Source organism: Semicossyphus pulcher, unplaced genomic scaffold (genome assembly GCF_022749685.1).
Source record: "Semicossyphus pulcher isolate SPU_LCO1_2020_fin unplaced genomic scaffold, fSemPul1.0.p SCAF_4, whole genome shotgun sequence".
NCBI classification, from domain to species: domain Eukaryota; kingdom Metazoa; phylum Chordata; class Actinopteri; order Labriformes; family Labridae; genus Semicossyphus; species Semicossyphus pulcher.
Window position 1 is genome coordinate 9,708,582 of NW_027211715.1, and position 27,292 is coordinate 9,735,873.

Consider the following 27,292-nt stretch of genomic DNA (forward strand, 5'->3'; position numbering starts at 1 on the left):
GCAGGCTTTTCACCTCAGTGTGACCATGCAGGGCAGGTAGAAACACTTGATGATCTTGGTGACCCATGTACCCATGTGTTCATACTGACCTCACATTTGTTCGTTAACAAGATAACTTCTCAGGGCATGTTTAATAGCTTCTGCTTGGTCAAACGTAGAAAAAAAACCCAACAGTTTAGTTAAATCACACTGGTAATCCAAACCATTTAAACTTGAAGTTGGAATAGTGATTTTAATACCAATTGGGGGTACCAGAGCAAAGTCAAACACATTATCTGGCATGCCAGCACTAACAGTGAATGGTAAATGTGAACCAATATCTGATCTTTAAATACTTGGCCAATTCTAAAAGTGTACAGGAAACTAGTTTCATAAAACAAATTTATTCTCATTATTTTTGAGCTGTGTTACCACCGATACAACTCATTTCATTATTTATACTTGGTAGTAATTTATTCTTCTTAATCTGCTTCTTGCTAAGATTGATGGATCTTATATGAACGCAATATTTTCAGCAAAGATGAAACAGTTAAGTGTGTTAAGTGACTTAATTTACATTAAAAATGTCTTCATTTCTTTTTCTTCTCTGAGGTCCTTTCACTGGTTTGAAGAGGGCAGTTGAATAAAGTGTGAATGCAACTACATTTGTGAACCAATCAGGTTTTAATAAAATAAAGTCAGAATTATACAGTTGGTGGAATGTTTGATACTTTTTTTATAAAATAAAATCAAACCACTTAAACATTGTCCTTACGAAGCAGACAAACCTCTCAACAAATAATACTCCAAGATTTTCTTTTACTTTGATTGTTGCTTATATATCTAAAATACAGAGAAATACATTTTTATATATAGTTTTAACAGGGGGCTTTCAAGAATCCTCCAAATGTATGAAAGTACAACACTTAAATCATGAATACTCCTTTAATTTTTTCCCTTCAATGTTACAACAATAACTCAGATACTAGGTAGAACTAGCATGTAGTCTTGAATTGAGACACAGCTTCTGTGTTTCTGTGTTTTCTCATCTAACTACTGTTAGCAGTTACAATTCAATTTAACCGGTGAGTTAATTAAGTTTTTAAACTCTCTGAACCCTATTTTTCTACACACGTCCTCCTAGCAGATGTAAGACTAATTCCTCATCTTCAGCCAAAGAGAGGCCAGTGTCCAAGGCTGTGTGCTCATCATCCCCCTGTGTCACTTTCTTCCTCTTCCCCTCTGTGTGCTCCTTTTCTTCGTTATCACTGCTCTCACTGCTGTGATGCCGTTTAGCTGGCATTATCTGATACTCCTTTACCTCTTCCTCTTCCTTGTCCTCCTCAGAGTGCAGTTTGTCAGGGTCCGGCAGGGTGCTGGGATCGAACTCGTCTTCACTGTGATTTGCCAGGTAAGCCACAACCTCCTCCTCCTCCTCCTCCTCATCAGATTTCTGTCCATGCTGCTTGCTGGCCTCCCTCCTGGCTGCTTTCGCCTTCAGCCTCTTCTCTCTGTGTTTGGCTTTGACTTTGCGGCTGTACTCATGCTTGTCAAACTCCTGGTCCTCCTGTTTCAGCCTCTCCCTGGCCTTCTCAACGTTGATACCTGAAGCCTCCTCCTCCTCCTCCTCCTCTTCACCACCAGTCACAGCCCTCTGGACTGGCGGCCACAGCTGCACTGCCTTTCCTTCTTCGTTGAAGGAAACCTTGGTGTTGACTTGAAAGTTTTTCTTGAGGACCTTTTTGGCTTCTTTAAACTTTGTCTCTTTTTCTTTTTTCTTTTTGGAGGCCTCAGCAGGTTCTGGACTCTCCTGGTCCTCTCTCAGACTAAAGACATTCTTTGTTTTGACTGTTAGCAGATCCAAGTCTCTTAGATCCTCCTCATCCTCATACTCATCATCTGCTCCCAGAAGTAGTGTCTTAGACTGATCTGGCTCTTGACCATTACCTCTTTCTTCATCATCACTTGAATCTCCTGACTTTGAACTGTGACTGTCCTCATGATGGACATTTCCTCTCACCTTTGTCTTAAAGATCCTCAGCTCTTCCTCTTCTTCAGAATGCGCATCCTGTCTCTGTCCTTCTTTCTCAGCTCTCTGTGCATTACTTTTATTTAAGAAGCGCACCCTCGGAGCAACAGCTAGGCCCAGAGAGACAGCGTACTCATGGAGCTGGAGTTCATAGACATCAAACACCTTTTTGTTCTTCATCAGGTAGACGGAGCGCAGATAGGAAACAAAACACCTCTGAGCTCTCTCCTTCTGCTCCTTCTCCTGGGCCAGGAAGGCTTCCAGTTTCTGCTGTACAGTCTGCAGTTTGTCAGCATTCACCTGCAATCAACAGGACAATAAAATTAATGAATACTGATGTGGTCTACCGGATTGTTTTATCCACTAGTAGAACTAGCAAGGAGCAATATTTGATTCTTTTACTTCCTTATTTTGTGTGCATCTTATGCTCTATATGTCCCTCAAAAAAGTCCATAAGTGACGTTAAAGTCAACATAATTTCCTTATTTTGAATCTCTATTGAATGAATCTCTATTTCATATAGCTCGTAGCTAAAAAAGGTACTTCCCTATCCCACTGAGTTTAACCCATTAAATTAAACCTTAATCAAAATGTATATTACTACTCACTGCAGCTTTAAATACATTAAAATTGATGATGAAGACAAATGACTGCATTAATAACAAGGGAGGACTGAAATTTCTACAATGAGATAAATGTTTGAGTGATAAAACTGTGCATATTATCATTTATTCTTTTGTAGAGAGGAAAGTGTTTTAAGTGAGGAAAGCATTTGTGAATTACAGTTGCACTTGGACATGATGTTTTCTACTAGAGCTTTACATAAAACATTCATGTTGATATATTAGTTGAAATTATATCATTACGTTACATAAGTACAGGTGTTTATTCCAGTCAAAATTAAATAAAGTCAGTCCAAAAGTGACAAAGATATTATTGAAATAATTGAGACAGTGCAATTTCTACAGTTATGTAGTTTAAATACATGTGTATTTCAAATACATATCTTTCTCATCATCACATGCAAAGGATCTTTTTTAAAGATCAATCATCATTGAAAAACTTAAAAGATACCTACACCAAAGCAAGTTGTCCCACTGTTAAATAGCCAGTGTGCTTCTTAAGAGTATATTTTCTAGTCTAGAGTGAGAAATCTAGTCATCTTTATATGCGCTTTAATAAGGGACAGAATCTTAAATCATTTACTCTGCCTTCGATTTAAAAAGTGTGTTGAATATGAACTGTGTGACTACAGTCTAAAAGTGACATGAGATTTTTGTAATGGATCACATGATATTGAACACTATTTTGTTTTTTTCGGCTCACTGTGAGTATATTGTGACACTGTGGGTGTATATGTGGGTGGAGTGCTAACCTGGATTTTATTGATGGGAACCTTCTTCTCCTGCAGCTGGCCCACCATGCCCTTCTCTTCCGAGGGAAGCAGCAATAATAGGGCCTCTCCGCCCTCCTTGTACCTGGCAGTCCGGCCCACCCTGTGGATATAGGTATCTGCATCCTCTGGACAGTCAAACTGCAGCACCCAGTTGACAGCAGGGAAGTCAAGGCCTCTGGCAGCTATGTCGGTGGCAAGGAGAACAGCATTCTGCTTTTTGAGGAAGTCATTGTAAACCTCAACTCTCTTCATCTGCTGTTGCTTGCCATGCAAAGCCAGGATGGGCATGCCGGGTCTGAGGCGACAGAAGGCTCGAAATAGGTATTGCACCTCCTTGCAGCAGGCAAAGAAGACAATAATCTTCTTTTTCAGGTGGCTCCTGATGAACGAGTAGAGCATGTTGACCTTCTGGTGGAGCTCACACACCACGTAGCTCTGCTCTAGCGTGGCCGGTGTGCTGAACTTGGCCTTCTCATGAACCCATACGTACTCCGGGTCTTTGAGGCTGAGCCGGGCCAGGTCTTTGACTGACTTGGTCTGCGTGGCGGAGAACAGCAGCGTTTGCCTCGAATTGGGGAGGTTCTCCACGATGGCGTTTAGGGTATCCGCAAAGCCCATGTCCAGGATGCGGTCCGCCTCGTCCAGGACTAGCATATGGAGGTTGGAGGCGTGGAAGGTGGCTGTCTCGTCCATGTGCTGGAGCAGCCGGCCAGGGGTGCAGATTACGATGTTTGTGCGGTGGATCCTTTCCGACTCATTCTTGAGGTCCTTTCCACCGATGATGAGCCCCGCGGAGAACTCATGATTCTTACCAACCTTGCGAAGGACTTCGAAGGTCTGGTAGGCGAGCTCTCTGGTGGGAGATATAATGAGAGCACCGAGGCCATCCATGGAGCTCCACTGCTCCCGGTACAGACACTCCAGCACTGGTATGAGGAAAGCTAATGTCTTCCCAGAGCCAGTCTTAGCCGCGCCGAGGACATCTTTACCTTGCAAAGCGTAGGCGATAGTCTGTCTCTGAATCTCTGTGGGCTGTCTGTATTGAGCCTCCTGCAAACCTAACAAAGTTTTCTTCGAAATTGGAAAGTCTGAAAATTTAACAGCTTCCTTGGTGTTGATATCGCCGTACCTGCTCACAAGCCCGGCGATGTACTCCCGTTCGACCTGCCATTCGGGCTTCTTCTTCTGGGCTCTCTCTCGCTTCACCCGTGCTTTCGTTTTGTTGTATTTTTTCTTCCATTTCTCGAAGTTTTTGACGGGATCGGCGCTGTCTTTTATTTTTGCCGGTTTAGATTTTGAGCCTTTTTTCTCCATGATTTCGGATATACAGAGCAGGAAAAGAGAGTTGAACGAACATACACACAGGGCGTACGCTAAACAGCGTGGAGACGAAAGTACGGCGCATTTAGAATGACATCATCATCGCGCGACTCAAATCTTTCTCGCTTTTTTTGCCCTGGAATTGAACTGCCAGGCAGAACTGCTATCCCCTTGAGTCAAAATGCATGTTAATGCCTTACCTTGCGCTCGCTATCCCCTTCTGACTTAAATTAAATATAACTGCAGGTATTACTTGATTTCAATGCGTACTGAGCAAATAATTTGGAGAAAAATAATAAAGAAAAAAAAAAGAAAAAAATAGAGTAGCTGCGACGCTTCCGGATCACATGTCGCTTAAAAATGTCCACGGATGTTCACTGAATTCCATTTCAAAACAAGATCTTCGAAATTTGGTTAAATTGTTAGACGACCAAAACATATGCAGGGCTGTAAATCCATGTGAAACAAATAGACTCAACAATAAGCAATAAGAAGAACGTGGAAGCCTGTACTTCTGTCGCAGCTTCTTTTGGGGTTACTAAATTGACCTAAACCATTATTCATTTTATTATTCAAACCTGTTATTTTTCTACTGCAACATGTTAAAACGTTTTTTTGTGAATGATGTTGTCGTTGTTGTTATTATTATTAATATTATGCATTGTTAGTAGTAGTAGTAGTAGTAGTAGTAGTGACAGTAGTAGTAGCAGCAGCAGATGTAGTAGTGTTAAGTAGTAATATAACTGATATGAGAAAAGGTAAATGACATATATTATCTAAAAATACGTAACTTTTGGATTATATTGGTGATTTTTGTATTGAAACAACTAAATGATTTCCTTTAATGTTCCACGTAATGATAAACAAACAACTTTTTGTAGAGCAGTAGGAACTACCTGAAGAGGGGAAATGTGCATTTTGCCCCGTGGTCTGAAACGCTTTATTTTGTTAAATTTAACCGGAAATGTTCGCACTGTCACCCTGTCTAACGTGATACTTCTACGATAACCTGATCAATAGGCTAGACAGATGATAAACAAGTATCAAGACGATTTATTTTGGATAAACAAAAACGAATATTCGTCAACTGAAGATCATTAACATATCTGCAGTCCTTATGCTATACAAGGCATGGCAGAGAGACAGGACAACGAGGTAACATTAGCTTTAAATGTGCTGTAAGAACAGAAAGCACAGGGGTTGCATTACGTGGTAAATAGGACTCATTTTCCGTTTGATTTTTTGTCTTAAAAGCCAGGAGTCGAAATAATCCTGTTTTAAAGAGAAGCATGATATATCACAGCAGATTTAGCTGTGCTAGCATCTCTGGAAGAATAGAAACTTGTGTTAGTTGTACGTCAGCCGCGCAGCTAGGCTACAGTTAGGTTGCAAATACAGCATCTTAACATTCACACGAGTCATGTTACGGGGCTGACTACTTCAACATTTAAAGATTAATCAGTGTGTCTACCCTGTAAGCATACTGAACATATATGAATGCAAATAGATAAAAAAGATAGTAAACAGCTTGATGCAGGTTGACAATGCAGTGTCGCCTTAAATACATTTTCAATACAGCACTGAATAAGCTGAATTATTTGATGTTGCTTTGTTCAAAAGCAACACGTGTTTAAGTTATTACATTATGTTGAGCAAATAGGTCAGATCATTTAGTGAATTCGTCGTTCAAGTAGTATCTAATTTGACGATTCAAATTAATGAGCAAATATCCTGTACTCCTCTCTCCGATCACTGTCATGGACTATATGCTTACTATCTTAAGGTGGAGGAGGCTGACCAGATCTACCTACTGATGAAGGAGGAGTATCGGATTTCTAGGAATGTGCGTCTGGCGTGGTTCCTTGGTAAACTTAACCAAGTCATCTGGCCAGCCTCAAAGCCTGAACTGGTGAGTTAATCCTGCCTTTTACTTCGTTTCCTCACCTCATGGTGGTCCAGCAGCACCAAGATCGAAAAGTGGTGGATGGTGTACTACTCTTGTTTTAGTTGGATATTCTGAATGGCTATCACTGTTAATAGTACGCAGCTGAATTTTTTTACTGGCTCATACCACTCAGATCCTAACTGGCATATCCCAGTGCTGATTATGGGATTTTGCTTATATCTGCAAATTATGCATGGGTAACTATACTCGCAGATGCAGTACTACTCTCCAATGTTACAATTTCATTTAGCAGACGCATTTATCCAAAGGATGTCACCCCGCTAGTGTTCCACTCTTGTTTTACAGGCAAAAGGCAAGAGGTAGCTGTACTGAAATAACATGTAGCTTTACTATAAGAAAGTTGCCTTAAATCGTTATATGACGGTGAAGGGCTTGATCTGCGAGTGAAACATGAATGATCTGACAAAAGTCATCAGTAAAATAAGCCATTAACCACTTTTCACTTGTGTCACTTTGGTGATCTGTCTTCCACATTTTAAATACGATTTATATAACTTTCAATTAAGTTCTCTTTATAGCTGAATCAAATGTGAAATTATGAATTTCAACATTGTTGCTTTATTATGTATATGGCAGTACATTGAGGGATAATATGAAAGTACACAAAAATAAGTCTTAAGTTTTCTGATGTCATGTTTACCTCTCAATTCATTTACAGCTGAACTCAGAAAATGAATTGGACTTGCTGAGCATCTTACCCAAAGGATGGCAGCCGGAATTCTCCCCCACAGTGTACCCTTACATGTTGATGCCATCCAGTCGTGCGACCTTCCTGGCCCGGAGGTACCGCTTCATCATCGAGCTGGACCTCAGCCCCTCCACGGGGATTGTGGTAAGACTTAAAGTTTCATGGTTGGTTACTTGGTTGTTGAATGAACACTGTTAGCACAAATTATTTGAAGCGTTCTTCTCCCAGCTTCAACAAAAATACTGTTAATTAACTTAGTTTCAAATGATTGCTTTGTAAATCTTTTCTGGTTGTAATTTTTTCCTATAACATCTGGAGAATATCCAATTTAAAAACCTTGATGTGTTTAAGATAATAGAACTAGACAACTCATATAAGGCTAAACCATATATTGAACAAATTATTGAGCTATTCCTTCTATAATTAAGTCTGTCATCAGCATGCAAATAAATCCTTCTTGCATAGCCCTTTTAAAGGATGATTTTTTCTTTATTAGGGGTGGGTATACAGTAAATGAATCAGTTCAAAGAGCTAGTCATTGGGCTCTTTCTTGCAACCTGTTTGAAGCTATGTGAATCTTTAGTGTGCTACTTCTCAATGTAACCAAGACCTGCTTGTATTTCCACTGGTAGTTTGGATTGGCTATTGAACATAATAATGATGCCAGTCTTGGTAATGGGGTACACAAGGCACTGTCAATTGCCTTCCTGTGTATTACTGTGCAGGTCAAATTGCACAAAGCAATGGTAAATATAATTTATGGCTTTTGTCTTCAACTGTTTTGGATGTTTTTAAAGCTTTTGGATTTTGTTTTTTTAAGCGGTCTGGAGGTGTCGCCGCTTCTGTTCTTCCTCTAGAAGTAACAGCATGACAGCTGACTAGACAAGTAGTTTTATTAAGAAGTACCAATTAAGCTATACACTATTGCTTGAAGGAAAGGAACAAAGTACAACAGTTGGTTGCCAAGCATCAGGGAAGAGCAGCTATTGAACTGAATGATGACTGCAGGTCACATGGGCCTCACATGCTGGCAGGTCTCACATATGCCAGATCATCTGCCTTTAAGCATGAATATAGGTGTCTTCAATCAGGCAACATGGGGGTGTGATATTCCACACCAAAGTGTCATACCCAGAGAAGCAACAAAAAGGGAACTGATCAGTCTTTTTTTGAAGCCATATTATTGTATATGTGTGTAGTGTACATCTTGTTTGAAGTTCTTATCTCAAGTGGCAAAAGCCTAAATAATCACAAAGAGGGGATAAAAAATGTATATAAAATCTGTTTTTGTTTTTGTAAAAACCATTACAGGAAAATGTAATTGTTTTCTAATGTGGACCTTTGACAGTCTAGTCTTTGCATCCGGCAGTAACAAGAGTCAACACTAAGGCTGTGTTGGATACTCTGTTAATAATGAAGTTTCACAGATGTTGTGCATATTAGTATGGACCCTAATGCAAGAGTAATACCCTCTATGTGACAAAACTCTCGAAAAGATTAAATTAGATTATTCTTTATCGTTCCCCAGAGGGGAAATACGGGTCATGTATGCCAAAAGATATTTCATAAGTTTCAGAGCACAGCAATACATTCTCAATATGTATTTGAGGTGTTTTTTTTTCATTCTGCAGGATGACAGCACAGGAGAGATGATCTTTGACGAGGTGTTCCATGCCTTGTCGAGGTGTCTGGCTGGTCTGGCTCAACCGTTTAAAGTCCCTGGAACCGATGAACTTTTCAAGCCCAAGATCTTCATCACCATCTTGGTGTATTCATCTATTATTGGCCTTACATCCCACCAGGTGCTTTCATTTCCTGTTTTTGTTATCCAGTGTTTTAAAAAGTATCCAGTAGCTTAAGAGCCTTAGAATGCATGAGCTAAAACTAACAAACTTTTTTCTTTTTTTGTTAAGTGTCAACTGTGTTCATTAGTTGAATTCAGCTAATTTATTTTAAACTAAATTGACTTTAGGTGGAATTAAAGTTTTCCCTGGGAATATCTCTTGTTTAAGGATAGTACTTATTTTGCACCTGGATAGGCTAAATGGAGAGGCTAGCTCAGGCTCCCACACTAATGAGTCTGTTATTGAATATTCTATCTCTCCTCTCAGTCTTATTAGCAAGAGCAGTGTACAAACATTTAGACAGCTGGTTGGTTTAATGGCCAACAGAAGGTCATATAAGCTGTTACTTATTTACACTAATTTCATAAATAACTTATTACTAGTCAAATTAAACTGCTTCTGGGGTCGAAATTGTACCCAGCCAAATGTCCATTGTCAGAAAATAACCAATATGCAGCAATTTCATTTTTTTTCTCTGACCCTAAATTTCTGTACTTAGGGGCACTTAAAGATAAAGCATAGAGAACTGATTTGTTTCCATGTGATGCATGGAGCTGGTATTGATGTTGTTCAGCCGTCTGACTTTTAATTCCCCTGCAGGTTTTGGTACAGGGCTGTCAGCTTGATAGAACAGACCTCGATGAGTTCCTGCATCAAATCTATCAGCAGCTCAGAGCAGTGGAGAGCAACATCGCACAAGTCCTGTATCAGCAGCATGAACAGGCAAGTGCTCATGAAAATAATTTACATTTTTATTTTAAATATCTTGGGAAGATGAGAAAAAATACAGCTCCTTTTTCCCCAAAGTACTGTAATTAAATGTCTTTTTTTAACATGATTTTTTTTTACCTTTGCCATTATTTGATAGGGCAGTGGATAGTGTCAGAAATATGCATCTGTTAGGCTTCACTGTTATTAAGTTATTTTTAAAAGTAAACTAAAGGCATACCTTTTGAGTCTGGCTTTTACTTTATTTAACTCTATTTATTTACTTATTTTTTATCTTTTGTGTCTCAGTCTGTTTTAGTGATTCATATATATTGATTTAGTGTGTTGTCTTATTTTAGTGTTTTAATACTTTACTCTAGTTTTAGTTTTCTGGATTATTATTTATTTATGTAATCATTCATTTATGTATTATTTAGTGTTTTATCATCTTGTTTAGTGTTTTATTATTTTATTCTATTGTATTTTTAAGGATAACCTTTTAATGTTTTATTGTCTTATTTATGTTCCCAATTTTTTTCTTTTTTGAGTCTTAACATTTTAATCATATCTCCAGTGTTTCCTCATTATGAATTCATGATAGCGTTTCATCAGTTTTGCCAGTTTTACTGAGCTCTCTGTTTACATGTTTTTATTTAGCCTTGTGCATGAATTGTAGGGTGGGGATGCTGATAGTTTTTATTTTTTAATTCTTTTGTTTTTTTAATTTATTTTCTGTCTATGTAAAGCACTTTGTGCTGCATTTTAGATATATGAAAAGTGCTATACAAAGTCTGATTGATTGATTGATTTTTCCCCCTGTGCATTAAGTCTGTAGAGCCAGTCCAAAGCTCAGGCCCCCATAGCAATAACTTGGATGACCAGCCACAAAGAAAGCAGGGCATTTCCATGGTTTCAGCTGACATGGGTCTCGTCAGCATGGTACGCCAGGGCATCCTAGCCCTTCAGTTGCTGCCTCCAAACTCCAGTTCCGGTTGGTTTTTCTTAAGTAATCCAAGTTGTCTTTTAGTTTCTCCATCTAATGCATCAGGAGTTCCTCCCTTTACTAGGCATCTTCCAATAAATTTGAATTTAAAATGTCTACAAATGGGGATAACTGATAAGATTCAGCACTCAGTTGTTCACAGGAAGAGTGACAGTTAGTTGTGTAAATGGTAAATGGACTGTACTTATATAGCGCTTTTCTAGTCTTTGCGACCACTCAAAGCTGCTTTTACACTACATATCACATTCACCCACCCATTCACACACTGACGGCAGAGGCTGCTACGTAAAGTGCCCAACTGTCAATCAGATATCACATTCATACCCGTCGGCTATGCCACCGGGAGCAATTTGGGGTTCAGTGTCTTGCCCAAGGACACTTCAACATGTAGCCTAAGGGAGCTGGGGATCGAGCCTCCGACCTTCTGATTGAAAGACGACTGACTCTACCACTGAGCCACAGCCGCCCCAGTTGTTTGATGAATAGAAAAATGTACTGAGACACGGGTTGAAACCCTACTTTCATATCTCCATACACCTGACCAGTCACTGATAAGAATGTTAAAAATGTATCATGGTTGGAGTTTTGCAGTACAGAAGATCATGACATGACTATTAAATATGTGAACTACTAATTTACTATTGTGTGTTCCAGGTATCATTATAATCACAGATGGAGTGACTAGTGTTCCTGACGTAGCTGTGTGTGAAACACTGCTTAACCAACTCAGGAGTGGAACAATTGCCTGCTCCTTTGTTCAGGTAAAGACAATAACATCTTGAAGTTTGTGCTGTCAATATTTATGAGACAGTATTTGTTTGTTTTGTATTTTATTTTTATTTTTAGCTCTTAAGCCTTAGCATTGTTCTTGCACACCAGTATTCCAGTTTGAATCAAGGCTATGGGTTTATCCTCTACTGCTTTTATAATGAAGATGATACACAAATGACATGAAATTAGTATTAATGAAACATGAATATTAATAACCAGGTTTCTCTTTATTTTATTCTCTGTGTTACATAAAGTGTTATATCCTGAGCATAATGAAAGCCAGTATAGAATTTATAACTGCAACATTCTCAATACCTCTGATCATAGATATATTTTGCAAGAGGTATTTTATCATAAAAAAAATTTCATAATCTTGCTCCAAAATGGAGCAGACATTCTGAAGTCTGACTGCTCTTCTTCGAATTGTGTTTGTTCCCTTTCAGGTTGGAGGTGCATACTCCTATGACAGCAGCTTTGGCTACATCCCCAACATTGAGCTGATGCAGTTCATCTCATTAGCCACCTTTGGTTCCTACCTGCCAAGCTGTCCTGAGGTGGACCTGCACAGCCAGGAGATGAATGCGTACCACAAGGCCTTCCTCACCTATTCCTTCTTGAAGACCCCTGAGTCTATGAACTCAGAGTACTTCTGTGGTGAGACAGCTATATTGGGCATATTGAGTTTTAAGTATTAAGTCTTAAGATACTAAGTACAGTTTATAGGTTATTACTTTACTGATACAATATGTCTGTCTAAGTTTGTGCAAACCAAAATACCCTACTTGATTAAGCATTTTATGCAAATTATCAGAATTTTGCTACGAGGCAATTTGTACTGTTAAATAAATTTAGCTTCCAAAGAAGGCTTTTTGCTCATTCACTTCATTGATTTTGAAGCTGATTTGAAATCTGTAATATATTTTAAATTAGAAATGTATTTTGTTATTTTTTCTCTCTGCAAAAATATGGGTATCCTATGCAATCATGTACATTTTAATATTTTGAAAACAAATCAATCAATCATTCAGTCCTCTTTTTTATATTATTTAGAGAGAGACAAAACATGAATCCACCACGAGCAGTACTTTGGCAACAGTGGCAGGCAAACCTCGTCAGAACCAGGCTCATGTTGAACAGCCATCTGCATCAACTGGATATAGTTTTGTACAATGTAAACAACAGCTGGCCTAACACTGAGCTTTAAGGGACCCGCAATGGCTTCCAATAGCCTTCAATACATTTTAATTAAAAATATGATTTTTACACACTGGTGCCTTCACAATTGTTGTTGCTGGTAATTCAATTCTAACAACTACTGTCCCACCCAGGGAAACAATGTCAAATGAATTTTAAATAATATGAAACAAGTAAAACAACTAGAATAAGGGCCGTATTAAAGATATTATCTACAAATGATGGTCAAGTTGATGATGAAAAGAAAGTAGGCTTGCATACTAACTTATTCAGTGTTTGGTAGTTTCCCAGCACAAACTCTTCAATGAGCACCTAGTGTCAGCCAGCGGAAACCCGGCTCTGGTCATGAGGCGGAAGAAACACACAGAGAAGGAAGTCCATGCTCATTTAATCAGTGTGGTGTCTGTGCGACTAAGAGAGGGCTACACCATCAGAGAGATCAGCCTCACAAAAGGTAAACTGTGTGTGAAGAATGTAGAAGAACCTTTTATTAACCCCTTTATGAGATTTTATACTGTCTCCTATTTTTAATGATAATGATTACAATGATTATACTTGTTGTACTTTTTTAATCGATTGTGCTTTGATGTATTGTGTTAAACTCTGGAATGCTGAATCTTATTACCAATAAAGAAACTATTATTTTAAGGTGGGACTCAGCTGGAGGTAAAGCTGGTACTGTTGTGGAAACACAACATGCATATTGAGTACCTGGCAGCTGCCTCTTGGCCATTGGACCCTGCAAAGAGAACCACAAGGGTGGAGGTGACGATGGAGGGAAGCTACGACATCCTGCATGACATCAGCTGCACTCAAAGGAAACCCATCACCAGCCCGTACCGCACCTCTGTCATCCGCCGGTTTTGGAACACACTGCAGAGGTACGCCTTTCTGAAGGAGGAAAAAGTGATTGAACAAAAAAATTAAGATTTGGAGCATTTCCACTGTCACAAAGAACTTTAAATAATAATGTTACTTTTGATAGAGATGGATAACTACTCTTTTAAAGCAGGATGTGTTGATACCTAACAAAATGTTTGTGTGTGTGTTTCCTTTCAGTATCAACCAGACTGATCAGATGTTGGTGCACCTCCAGTCATTTAATTCAGTTCCTGAGAACTACATGATTCCTGAGAGCACCAAAAATGGAGTTCCTCTGTTCTACATCCCTCCTGGCTCTACTACTCCGGTACAGTGCAGACCTTTACTGATCATACTTAAGCAGTGTTTTCAGAACATCTCAGCATTGTGGTCGGAGGGAACTCCTACTACTACTACTACCAGGGGGTGCCAAATATGCACAAAATAGCCTTAAGAGGTTGTGGAATATCTGCCACAGAAATGGTCCTTAATCACTTCCCTCTTCAGCTTTGTGAAAGTGACTAATGACACAAATTTGACTAAATTCATGGGTCAGAATGTCCGAGGAATGGAAAACATTCAAATCTTTTTAGGGGCTCAAAACCAACCTACGCGAATGCGACAGAATGGTTAACAGCAATGATGGCTTTAAGAAAAACACACTTCTTAAAGTTGATGTTACATTCCCCTGCATGGGCTTGGGGATGAGGGGAGTAAGAATAAATTAAAACCCAAAGTTAAAGGAATTTATTAACATACTGAAGCAAAAAGGAAACGCAAAGCGAGCTTCTTTCAAAACAAACAAAAGAGAAGCTGATCTATAAATCAAAACTATTAAACCAAAAATTACGACTAACAAACACGAAGGCCTCAAAGACAGCCCTCCTTTGACAAAAGGAGTATACACAAGCTAGTTGACGTCCAACACACATGCAGCCGAATGGCCAACTAGCACTGGCTGTCTCCTCTCTGCTGCTCTTTAGACTCTCTCCTGATTGCTGAATGAGACCCAGGTGAGCTTAATCACCTGCAGTGAAGGGAGAGCAGCATCTGAAGAGCACCCAGGAGAGAGACGCACACAGAAAACACGTCACAAAACTACGGCATGTAACAGTTAAAATATGAATTGCAGGGGTTGCTTGTCGCAAACTGACCATTACAGGAAAAATAGTCAAGATGATGTGTAGTTATCTTTTATCCATTCCTCCTCAGCTACAATATGTCATGTAAACCTTTCAGTAGCTTAGGTCATAATTCAGAGAGCTCAAACAAACTTTCTTGAGAATATTAGACCTTCACCAACTGTGAAATCTAGATTAAAACTAGTATTTTCATGGCAGGTGTTGACATTAACAAAAATAAAGAATGAACCCATCCTTATCCTTTAAACACCAATTAGCTAACAGTGAATGTTGGCCATTGCACATTCCACCTTGCTTATCAGCCTTCCCAAGTTGAAGGTGATGACGTTGAACCCAATATCCTCTTTTTTCTGTTTGCTTACCTCCTTTATCTGAATGATCTCCTTTTTTCAGGTCCTGTCATTGCAGCACAGTGGATCTAAAGACTCCTCCCAGTCCCAGTTTGCTTCCTACTGGAAGCCCATCCTCTCCATGGACGCAAACTTTTGGCAGAGATGGCTGCACATGCATCGTATTGCTATCATCCTGGAACATGACATGTGAGAAATATAGAGTTGTGAATGAACACTACTAAACTTTTACAAATCAATTTACCCAGCCTAGACCATAGGTTACATGTTCTCTTATACCAAATAGACTAGATATTGGATAGATATCTAATTAAGATAAAGATAGAATAAAGAAAGTGCTTCTGTTGATTCGGGTCCATATTTCACAAACACTAATATCTATTTAGATTATTCAGATTATTTATTCAGATTCTACATAAAAATGTAGAATGTGAAGGCACACAAACGGATTTTAGTTAGGGAATTGTTCTGGTTTACATTTGTAGTACAGAAAAAGCAGTCCATATGAAGAGCAAAAGCAGGGGGAATGCAATTTGCCGTAATGACTTCCAGGCTCCCATCAGTGGTCATCTGACAACAATTTTACTTGTTTTTAATCTCTATAAACAATTAGCTAACAATCTGTTCTAGATCAAACATTTCAACTTGAGACAAATTGAGACGCTGTCGCAAAGCCATTCAGTGTTTAGATTTCCCTGACTTCCTCGAATGCATCAGAAATGATTGATCCAACCTCCATTCATCAAACAAACATTTAAAAGTTTTTTTCTTCTCCTCTTGAGGACAGACCTGACAAAGCTTGCATTTTTACTTTTCACAAATCTGCATCATGGTGTTGTTATTTCGTCAAACTAAAGACCCGTTAATTAAAGTAAATCACAAGAAAATCCGTTTCTTTTTCGAGTTCACACCGCTGAAGTAAGCCAGAGTGCAGCCTCTGTGTAAATCATTTTTTACAGGGAAACTGAGACTCACCAAAAACAGATAATTGGGCGCTCCCCCGGGAGATGTAATAAACCAAGAAATGACGGCGTTTTTTTTTGCATATCTGTTGGGGTGAATTTCGGTTTGCTTTTTATCTGAACTCACGGTCACTTCTGAAGTTGCTAATTGGACTGTAAACAATGCAACGCACAGAAAGGGAAGCCCTTATTGCTAAACATTGGCTACGTTGGAATGCCCGAAAAGTTTGCTGTCACTCCCAGAGGCTATATTATCATCAGACGACATTGGATGGGTTCATAGATATCACAAACACTAGTTTATCTTTGTTATTTTTCATATTTGTTTGTCTTTGTTTCAATATTAATCATTTTGTCCCTCCAGGCCCGTCCCCAAACATCTACACACTGCTGGAAACAATGGCCGTTACAGCACCATTCAGTGTCGTATCTCCCACTCCGCCCTCACATCACTCCTGAGGGACTGGAGCAGCTTCGTGCTGGTTGAGGGTTACTCATATGTTAAACTCATATACAGGTGAGGCGATATGAATGTGAAATAAACTGTTGGTGCACAACATTGACATAGGGAAAAGAAAAAAAATGTACAAAAGATTGGGGTTGGGTTGTTTTTTTTAGGACTTTGTTCTTAAATTTCAAACTTCTGATGAAATACTAGATATATTCATCCCCCTTGGTGTTAAAAAAAGCTCTTTTGTCAAGGTGCTCACAGCTGATATCTGCATTAAGGCTAAGATGTTGTCAAGAAGTATGTACATAAAAAGTAAATACAAAAATAATTGTAGATGTTTTGGTTTTTCTAATGATTTGACCAGAAGAGTGTTCCACAGAATTGGGGTACCATGCTTTTGCCTTTGAGTGTGGGGACAATGATCTGCAGGGGTTCTTCAATTAATCTAAGTAGGGCTTGTCTGCCAAAACAAAACTTTTCCATCAGCTTACGGTCCGAGTAGATTTGCAGTGTGTGGTACAATCACAGATGACTCTTTGTTTTAATGCCCTTTCATTAATCATCCTGTCAACACTGCCATTGTGTTTTTGTGACCATTACTTTTACCTTTGTATTACCTTGGATACCAGTCTGACTTTCTAAACTTACGCCTGCTCCATCCTAGACATAAAAGATACACACAGGTGCAACACAAACAGGGCTTAGGTCTAAATGGTGCAAAGGGCATAACTTAAAGTTGGTCATAACCTGCAGCTCTAGGTCGACGTAACGTTACGCCCAGGCGCCCAGTTTGTGCACTCGGCTCCAGGGCCCAGAATACCAGTGCCCATGTGGTTTCTTGTCATGAAAATGTTAATGTAGTTATGTATGCTAGATAGGGCAGTAACAGGTGACCAGCTGTCGTTTTGTTTGCGTTTTTTTTTAGTTTTGTATTATGAGCTAATTTCTTGGGTTTCATTTGTCAACTCAGTGTTTCTAACGGCACTCATTTCATGGAGGCATTGTAGCAAAATAATAATAAACAAATTAAGTTTTATTTTATTCTGTCCCAACAGCTCATCTGACCAGCCTCCCACCTCCTTCTACTTGGTCCGCCTCATTTCCAAGACACCCTGCATGGTGCTGCGTTTAGGTTTCCCCATTGGTACACCAGCCCATGTTAGAAACAAGGTACTGAGATTCAAATGTATTATATAATATAATAGTTATTGTCAGACAATGTGTATAATGACACAGCCTCTGCAGTCGTATCTTTGCTCTGAGCACCACTTGGTTTGAAAAATTCTCATATATGAAAAAGAATCATTTTCTTTGTTGGTCATTCTTATCTGGCCCAGACATTTGCTTAACCTCCACTCTGTCTGTTACATTTTTAAACAATTTCAGCTGAAAAAAATGACAACATTTTTTAAATTCGGTTGATTGGTCATTTTCATTTTAACGCACTGAAATCTACTTAAAATGTATAAAAATATGACTGTTCGACGCTTTGTATAATAACTGAAAAAGCTTACAGTTTATACTATTGGCAACTGTAAAATCTGCCATCAACATTTGGCTTCCAACTTTTCCTTAAACCTGCAGTTACATTAATTCAGTTGCCCTTTGATTCATTTCTAAAAAGCTGTGTGATTAAAAAAAAAAAAAAAAAAGATGACCATGGTCAGCACAGCCAGGCACAGTCCACATTTTTACTTTCAATAATCACAAGTATCTAACATATGTTTCCTCTGTGGTAACTTGTAATGACTTTTTTTTCTTTCATCAGATTGTGGATGAGTTGCGAGAACAGATCCTCAAACTTCGCTTCCCTCATCGTGTTCAGAACAAAGAGGCGACCCCAAAGACCAAAAGGAAGATTGTTGGCCATCTATCACCATCCAAATCTCCCTCCATCCCAGCCCCCAAACCTGCACTGTCAGACCGACCGTGTGTGGTGGTGCTTAATAAGCCTCTGGAAAAGCTGCTAATAAGGTAGGTGCATATAATACAGGCAACATAACTGCACAACTTTGTGTTTTTTGATAAATAACACTGACACTAACTTTAAATTTTAGTTGTTTGGTTATTTTGATGAATTTGATACATTGTCAAAGTGTTTGCTCTAAACTCTTTATTTGCTTGCATGATTGCAATACCTACATTAAATTGATAACTTATAGGAGTGACTACAAGTGAAGTTAACTGTGATTTGGAAAGAAAGATTCATTAAAGCACAACCACATACAGCTACACGATTTACTCTACTGTGTAAAAGGAGGTAGTCAACTGTACAAATTTTAACGAAATGACCCGCATATGCTTTGTAGGTATGAAAAGTTACCACTGGACCTTAGGACTCCCTTTATTTTCCACATGGAGAACTTCCCTCCGCCCTCCAACAGTGCCATGCCCCTCAGCATGGCAGCCAACAGGACAGCTTCCTCCACCCTGGCCTCTCTGTCCCGATACTTCCTGCACCAGCGCTGGGTGTGGGCTGTGCAGAGCAGCCAGGGACTGACTGTGGCCATGCAGGCTGTCGCTCATATCCTGTCCATGCTCTCTGAGTGAGTTCACTTACTTTATTTGTCTTGTGAAGCTGTGCCTATATTTTTTGTATCGATATTTAAGAAGCAGTTAGGTTTGTTTAGAAAAAGAACAAAAAGGAAAAACAAATTATTACAAAATTTTATTGAAATTGTGACAAGTGATAAAACTGTGACATTTTTACCCAAATGGTAAAACGTGAGATTCAGTGTGATATTATAATGGCATTAAAAAATAGTCTTTTGGCCACTATCCAACATCATAACTCAGAAACAGAAGGGGGGGATTGTGACTAGGAGCGGCTGGTGATATGGCAAAAAAATGTTAATTAGATGATAATCTGCAAGAGAAATAAAGAGGAAAAGCATAATTTAGGCTCTATAAAAGTAATTCATGGACTTGCCCATCTGTATGGCATATTGGGAAAACTTTTTAATGATTACTGTGCAGGTGTAACTTTGCTGCCACCAATGTTTTCCGATGTTTTCTGAAGCAGTACGCAATGATGATGAAAGATTATCTGATTTTCTGAAGCAGCACTTAATGATGATGACCGCTGTCTGTGCAGTAAAATGCAATTGTTCTTCTTGTCTTCAATTCTTTTGATAATATCTTATCAAAGACCGAAGTCTGTTTTCCGCCAAAATGCGCTCTCTGCTCTCAGCTGAGCACTCCCGTCTCTCTACACTCACACACTCTACACCTGCAGGGGTGGGGTTTACACGAACAGACAAGCATCTCGCATGCTCGTATTGATTTAAAGTGGAGGCACGTGCTTCTAAAATTAACAGGTAAAGCAATAAGCAACTTGTTAGCCATAACAATTTTCTTGCAAATTATGTTGCTTTGTTGGAGGTCCGACCTGTTGTTGCCAAAGCACTTCCACATGACCTAAGTAGCGCCTTTCCTGGGCACTAAATCCTTGTGAACGCCATAGGCTGTGCGCTTAGATATGCAAGTACGCCAACACGTCATTGTGCTGCTACATCTTTGATATCGTGATATGACACTTTCTTAGTGTAAAAAATTATACCGGTATAATCTAAACAATATTATATGGCGCAGCCCTAATTGTGACCATGTTTCACATTTAATATAGTTCTATCTTATCTTATCTTGTCTTATCTTATCTGGTTGAATAGATCTCCTTGTGCTGCCGGGTTGATGATGAGTGTGAAGCATCCCCTTCTGTTATTGCTGTTATTTTGTATTCTATCTAAATCAGCTTCATTGACCAAGCATGTGAGCATGTGAACATGTACAAGGAATTTAGCTCTGTTTTGTATTTCTCTCAATTAACTTATACACTAATAGACATACAACAGAACAATAAAAACAACTGCCATAAATTCTGAATAGAAAAAACTATTATTTTCGGGAGTATCTGGTTACTTTGTGATTCATGTGAGAAAAAAAGGTCTTTTCTTAATCACAAATTTGCTGTTGCAAATGGAAACTCAGTGCTTCCTCCATGTTTACTGGATGTTTTCATAAGTTTAGTTTTGATGCCTCGACATAGATGATATCTTAACATTGTTCATTTAAACAACAAAGCATTAGTTAATGGAAAAAAATTGTGATTTAAAACCATATCTGTATTAGAAAGAAAAGCTGGAGACAGCAGATTGTTAAGTGCATACAGTCATTGGTTACACTGATGAAATAGTAGCCTGTATAATGTGGAAGAAGCAACTTTGTGGAATTTGTTAATTGAAAATCTCTCTTGATGTCTGTGTAGGATCCGCATATCAGAAGGCTTTCACTTTGCTGCCAGTGGAGAGGGCATCGTCAACATGGTGATCGAGCTGCCAATGAAGGTAAAGATTAGAAGAACAATCCAAATTATTTGGAACACAAGTTTTCCATTTTCTGAATAATTTTTTCTTCAGAACTGTAAATTTAATATACACACTCTCTGGTATAACAAGTGGTCCTTATTTGTTTCTACTGAATTTGATTTCTATCCTTAGGCTTTTTCAGGGGAGACTGACAGAGAGAGTCACTCTTGTATTGTTCAGTACATCTTGTTTCCACCCCACTCTACATCTACTAAGGACAGGTAAGACTGGCAGTATCATCTGCCCCTTATTTCAACGACTGTATTCAGGTTTGATTTCAACCTGGGTCCTTTGTTTTTTGACGTCCCCTCTTTATTTCACGTTTCTCTTCAGCTTTCCCCGTCAGATTGTAGGGAAATCAAGGACAATTACATTATCCTTGTGTTAGAAAAAAAGTCCATCTTGTGGTATAGAACCGTAACCCCTGGATAATGATTTGATGGTATCGGCAGATTTTTTGTCAGTACAAAGCCGGACTTTGAAGCTGTGGCAGCAATTTCACTAAAACATTTTGACAATGAAGTCAATATCAGACCTGTTTATCGCTGAGAAAATCAGAGCCGTGGACAGTGATTCAGGTCTGCAACATTACTCTGCCAAGGTGTTATTTTTGATACTTGCTTGAGAAGGGCCAAACAAAGACTTGTTCAAATTCTTCACCAGGTTGGCCAAACCATGTGCCATAGGTGGTGAAACAGTCTGTAAATTTTGATTCAACCAAACTCTTGAAGAAATTCAGTCATCTCACATGCTGAAGTTATTGGTTGGAAATAAAACCTGCAGACTCTGGGTCACCCATATACTACACATAATGTTTTTTATTCAACTGTATGGCCGGCCCATCGTGGCATTCACACTGACAACACTCCTTCATGGGCTGGCACCGAATCTGCACTTCAATGCAAGATATTCATGCTGTTCGGTTGAGCTGTAACGGCGCATTTAAAAGCTTGTTGTCTTTTGTCTTTGATGGGACTCAGCTTCTCCACTGATGATGACAACGACACCGAAGTGGAAGCTGTAGACGTGGACACAGAACTTAACCTTGTGACAGAGTGCTGGGTGGAACCACAGAGTGGCACAGTGATGAACTGCATGGAACAGCATCGCCATTTCAAGGGCCTCAAGTACCAGGAGATACCTCAAGCAGTGTGTATAACTAGTTTAGAGAGCACCACGGCCCAGTCTAATGGCCTGTGAAGCCACTCATTCAATATACACTATTGTATATAGGTTACATAACATAAGATTGCGATTTAAAATTACTTACTATGTTATAGATCTTCCCAAGAGATCTGGCCTGTATGTCCACCATGATGACTTTTGAGTATTTGAGCCAACTGTGTCAGAATAAGGACCAGGTCTGCTCACTGCCAGCTGGACTCAAGGATGGGAGAGGTATTACATTGTTTGTTTGTTTTTTGCACAATTCACATGTTGTGTTGTTATATTTTTTTGTACCAAAAAGTTTGTGCTATGATTATAAGCATAAATAACATTTCAGATCACTACTGTTACTCTGAATCTCTCTTACGTAACAGAGATGATTATTTTCTACCCCTTTGCCATTTTTTCTATGAATGTTGAGACTGCTAGCTTTATGGCCTTTGATTTGCTTTAAGATGTGAAGCTTTATTTAGTTTTATTAGTTTTGTAGTTGTATAGTAAATTGTTTTATTTACTGTGTTTAACTGTTATTAAAAAAGCTGCACAATGGAGGCAAGTAAATAATTAAAGCTCACAATGGTTTCCGCATATGTACCAATGAATTGGTGTTGTAGTAATATTAGTCCCCTGCAACTGGCTCTGTCAGATTGCACACTCTTTGTAAGTAAATCTGTGTATTTCTCTATTTGAAGGGCAAATTCTTAAATTGTAAATTGATGGACTGGTTTTGTCTGTGTTTGCAGGGGAAGATCTGGTCTCTGAAGACAGCATACACATGGTTCCTTTCCAGTTTGACCTCATTCAGCTGCTCCCAAAATGCCAGCAGGTTGAGCTTTTCTTCTTCACATTCAGTACAGGTACTGTTTTTGTCATACAGTCCATCTGCTCTGCTTCTCTAATGAGAAAATAATTATCTATCATGAAAAATACTTTTTCTGTAGCAATTTACAAAAACATAACAAAACAAACTGCGATAGTCAGGGAATAAGACTTAATAATTTCCATGTTAACACAGAATAAGTGTTCCTTGTCGTCATTTGGGTCTTCATCTCTTTGTCTGTTACAGGGGAAATTGAGGAGCAGATGCACAGCTCCCCCTGTTTGCCCAATGAGCTCCTGCTCAGCCTCTTTCACAGCAGCCTGGAGCATGACCTTAGTGACAGAGAGATCCCGTTAGCTGAGAGCGACCATGTTGCTTTCATGCTCCATATTTTAGAGCGAGAACGAGACGGCCATGTGGCTCCTTTCTCCTTACCTGTAATCAAAGGTATGTATCTCATCCCAGCTGTTATTCCACCCATTGTATGTAATCTTTTGAAATGTTTACTTCTACATTTTCAAAGCTTTAAGGTGATGAAATGTACCTTTTGTTGTCCAATTGCATCAATATAGAGGATTGGCTTCCAATTGAGACACTGTCTCCTTTAACTTATCACAATTTCTGCCATTTATGTTTTCTATTTTGTCAGAGGAATGTGTGAAGCCTCCAGAAAGACAGGACACTATGACTTCCTTCCACACCACATGTAGTAGCAAAGAGGTGATGGGATCTACCAGCACTTTACAGGTAATCCCGTCCCTTAAAAATCTCATCACACAATGACATCCAAGTGTAAAACCATAAAAGAAATATCAATGCAAACATGCTTTAAGTTTTCATAAACATCATAGTACATAGTGAATACAGTAAGCTGACATTTAAATACTTACTACATATAGAGTTGAGGTAGGTTTTCTGTGTATCAACTATATGTTAATGTAAAATTCCTATCATGTAATGGCCAGCTAAACAAATTCACCTTATCCATATACCATTATCATATTACTCCTTTAGAGTAGGACAGTAGAGAGAACACTTAACACTAAAAAAAGTGAAAGGTTTTTTAACTGAGAAAGCATCTGTTTTATGTGAATTACTATCTTTTCATAAGATAGTTTGTGTGAATCATACAATGAGCGATAGAACGTGTTGATTTATAAATCACACATTCTTTCTCAATCTGCTATCAGAATGATCGCCAATTATTATTTTGTCAGTAAATAAAGCAAGATAAAAACTCCATGGAGGATTTTGATCATGTGCTTCCTCTCTTTTTCACAGAGTTTCAGTAATGCAGACCTTGTGGATGAAGAGCCCTTGCTGGGGGAGAGGAGTTGCTCTACGGCACAGTGGAGGTGCTACGCCAAGTACATCACCTCCCAGCAGATACTCCTCACCTTCCTCCCTGCTTCCTTCACAGGTACCCAATGAGTTTTTTTAACTATGATATAGTATTTTGTTTTTTTCTTTTCTTCTGGTCAGTTCAATGTGGATATTATGTTTCTTTTTCAGACGTTCTGATGTTGATGACATCAGGGCTTGAGATAGACCCTCAGAGTAATCTTAGCACACAGGAGGATGACACTCTGACTCCAAGCAACAAATCTCAGGCCGACTCCCTGTCTGGTTCCACCAGTGGTCTGGAGAGGTCTGAGTCTGGCCTCAGTCTGGCTAGTAAACTAGTCAGGTCCCCTGTGCTCTCACCACAGCCTGGGAATGCTGACTCCCTCATCCTAGACCATGACAGCTCGGACAACAGAGGGTCTGAGACACAGACTGGGAAACCAGGCTCAGGTCTGTTTTCTGCTCTTTTGCAGAGTTGTAGTCAATTGAAACTGATGTAATCCAGGCAAAATGGTTTAAGGGCTGAGGTTAAGTAGCACCGAACACTTAATGTTGCCACATTACATACATGTAACGGTTATGGCTGAATATGAGGGGAAATATATTTTCAAACTTTTCCAGATCTGGGAGAAAAAGATGGAGTCCAATTCTCAGAACCACAGAAGGCAGATTTCCACATCAGCTTCAGCAGGCAGGTTCCTCAGCAGAGTTCCAGTGACTGCAGCCAACTAAAGTGTCCAGTTTACGTTTACAACTGCTCCCTGGAACACCTGAAGGAGCAACTGGTGCATCCCAACTCCAGGCGCCAACCCAGGGACATCTTCTTCAGGTACTTTACTCACACCCAAAAAGAAAGAAAAGGCAGGGTCCAAATATTAAAAGAAAGGAACTACATTGGGTCAGGATAATTTATTTCAGAATTTGATAAATGCTGTGGATTCTTCTTTTTCCAGACATCAAATGTCTTTTATACAGCAGAGCCAAAACCCATGTTATTATCAGCTCCACTGGAACAATTAAGAGTCCAGTGGCTTATTCAGCTTTTAAACTAACAATCAGCTTAAACATAATTACTAGTAAGAAGTGAACAGAACTAATCTTTGAAGTGAAATGTTGCCTTTATTACTTACTATTTGCTTACAATGTTAACCCCAGTTGAATACAACTTTGGGTCTTATTCTTTGTGTTTAAGCTGTGATTATCATTTTTATCAGTGGAAACCACTTATAGTCATTATCTACCCCACTCATGTGGGGAAGATAATATTTGACTATTTAATATTCTCAGTTTTGACATTGGATGTCAGGTAATGATGTTTCCCAACTCCCCCTTAAAGGGATGAAACACGCAGTGCATAAAGGTGGGTGCTAGAGTGAACTTAGGTCTTTTAAAGCTGCTGGCAGCAGATGTTTTGGTAAGTAACATCAAATATTTGGTTATGATGGATGTTGTAGAAGGCATGGCAGCAAAATATTTAGGGAAGTGATTTGTATTTGTATAGCACTTTCACAGTCATAAGTCACAAATGCTTTACAGGGGCCTTATTAAACATATATAAAAAAAAGAACAAGAGGATGAAGCTATCACTTCAGCCATATTTAAAAAAATATATGTTTCCATAAGCAAGTTGCAGTCAAGTTATTAATATGTGTGTCTTTGATTGTCTTCATGCATGAGAATAGAGCTCGAGATGCTGAATCCTGGGAGATGAATCAGCAGATGAAGTTCAGGTAGCATCGCTTGAGTTTGTTACTGTGCTCTTCTTCCCTGTCTGCTGAGGTGCTTTCTTTGGACACATTTGAGAAGTTAGGATGTGCTTTCTGTGTGCCACAAATCCCTACCCAATCCTGCCCGTGCTTCTTCCTCAGGCTTTTTATCATATTGACGGTGCACAGACAACTCTTGTGTTTACGTAGTTTAATGATGTTTTCGATCAAGACCATCATTACCAGTAAGTTAGGATATCAAGACAGAGGTTAGCTATCCAAAAGTTATTACATCTCACTGAAGACAATGCCAAGGATAATGGCATAAAAGGGATTCCTCCCTCTGGGTTGGCAGTGAGTTGGTGTCCCATGAAAGTATCTCAGAGGAGTCCAAATATCTCAAAATGAATCTTGTTGGACAGGTGAATCAAACAAGCTAACCTATAGCAAATTATAATAGCTTACTATAGGCATAATTGAATACTGGACATATTGTAAAGAAGAAGTTCTGGAACATTTCAATGTATTAGTTAGTTTATTGTCAGATAAATTGTTGGCTGACCGGCCCAGGTCAGCCCTACACATGGGTCTGTATGTGACTGACTGAATGAGTGAGTGAGTGAGTGACGTTACTTTCAGAGCCAAAAAAATAATAATAATAACAACGGCCTGGGAAACACTTCGAAATAAAAGCATTGTGTTCAAATGAGGGGAGTCAGAATTCCAGATCAGGCTTTTACTTTGAAAAAGCATACCGGAAGTGTTGACCTACTTTACTCTCCATATTGCTGTCAGAGATCAATAGGACTCATCACAATTCATTTTCACTGTGTCTCCTATTCTCTACATTTTCGGCACGTGAGTCGCGCAAGATACGCGCGTGTCACGCCAGCATTGTGAAGACTTCTCTGTTTTCATGCATTTCAAATGAAAATGAACACGTCCCGCAGCCGTCATGCACACGCCACGCTTCCAGTGTTGCCCACAAAAGCGCACATTGACCTGATGCGGTCAGCCACATACTAGGTTTTGATCTAGTCTTGTTTATCAACATCTTTTGATGCATTCTGTTGTTGATAAACCTCTTACACCTACTACAGCATCAGATTACAGCACATTCTCTTTTGATACAAAGGTAAAAGGGATCCTTTCTTCCCATTTAAAAGTTGAAAATGTTACTCTTTCTTGCTGTTCAGCATTCTGTCAATGTGGGCCATGACTGGGCCA

At 39.1% G+C, this 27,292-nt stretch overlaps 2 protein-coding genes across 2 annotated transcripts in view; one reads left to right on the forward strand and one right to left on the reverse strand.

Moving 5' to 3' along the window:
• Window positions 1–606: 606 nt before the first annotated feature.
• On the reverse strand, window positions 607–4,770 carry ddx10 (DEAD (Asp-Glu-Ala-Asp) box polypeptide 10). The gene is made up of 2 exons (XM_069680018.1): window positions 3,384–4,770; window positions 607–2,308 (listed from the first exon to the last, which is right to left on the reverse strand). Exons 1-2 carry the CDS (start codon window positions 4,716–4,718, stop codon window positions 1,106–1,108), a joined length of 2,538 nt encoding a protein of 845 aa, XP_069536119.1. The 5' UTR covers window positions 4,719–4,770; the 3' UTR covers window positions 607–1,105.
• Window positions 4,771–5,791: 1,021 nt separating this feature from the next.
• szt2 (SZT2 subunit of KICSTOR complex) overlaps window positions 5,792–27,292 on the forward strand; it is a 93,991-nt gene continuing 72,490 nt past the window's right edge. Inside the window, exons 1-26 of the mRNA XM_069679394.1 lie at window positions 5,792–5,879; window positions 6,508–6,633; window positions 7,349–7,522; window positions 9,010–9,180; window positions 9,823–9,945; window positions 10,759–10,921; window positions 11,588–11,694; window positions 12,148–12,358; window positions 13,182–13,352; window positions 13,548–13,779; window positions 13,958–14,087; window positions 15,295–15,440; window positions 16,578–16,730; window positions 17,720–17,834; window positions 18,433–18,638; window positions 18,974–19,210; window positions 20,929–21,007; window positions 21,161–21,249; window positions 22,009–22,177; window positions 22,309–22,426; window positions 22,939–23,052; window positions 23,262–23,462; window positions 23,665–23,762; window positions 24,297–24,435; window positions 24,528–24,809; window positions 24,981–25,188. Of these exons, the coding sequence (XP_069535495.1) occupies window positions 5,856–5,879; window positions 6,508–6,633; window positions 7,349–7,522; window positions 9,010–9,180; window positions 9,823–9,945; window positions 10,759–10,921; window positions 11,588–11,694; window positions 12,148–12,358; window positions 13,182–13,352; window positions 13,548–13,779; window positions 13,958–14,087; window positions 15,295–15,440; window positions 16,578–16,730; window positions 17,720–17,834; window positions 18,433–18,638; window positions 18,974–19,210; window positions 20,929–21,007; window positions 21,161–21,249; window positions 22,009–22,177; window positions 22,309–22,426; window positions 22,939–23,052; window positions 23,262–23,462; window positions 23,665–23,762; window positions 24,297–24,435; window positions 24,528–24,809; window positions 24,981–25,188 (3,986 nt within the window). The 5' untranslated portion in view covers window positions 5,792–5,855. The remainder of the gene's footprint in view (window positions 5,880–6,507; window positions 6,634–7,348; window positions 7,523–9,009; window positions 9,181–9,822; window positions 9,946–10,758; window positions 10,922–11,587; window positions 11,695–12,147; window positions 12,359–13,181; window positions 13,353–13,547; window positions 13,780–13,957; window positions 14,088–15,294; window positions 15,441–16,577; window positions 16,731–17,719; window positions 17,835–18,432; window positions 18,639–18,973; window positions 19,211–20,928; window positions 21,008–21,160; window positions 21,250–22,008; window positions 22,178–22,308; window positions 22,427–22,938; window positions 23,053–23,261; window positions 23,463–23,664; window positions 23,763–24,296; window positions 24,436–24,527; window positions 24,810–24,980; window positions 25,189–27,292) is intronic.

Bases quoted from the DNA above. Each gene is read 5' to 3' on its own strand.
- ddx10 (XM_069680018.1), bottom strand. From the start codon at position 4,718: ATGGAGAAAAAAGGCTCAAAATCTAAACCGGCAAAAATAAAAGACAGC. The intron at 2,309-3,383 runs GTTAGCACTCCA...TGTTGATTGCAG, and splicing joins TTCCCATCAATAAAATCCAG to GTGAATGCTGACAAACTGCA.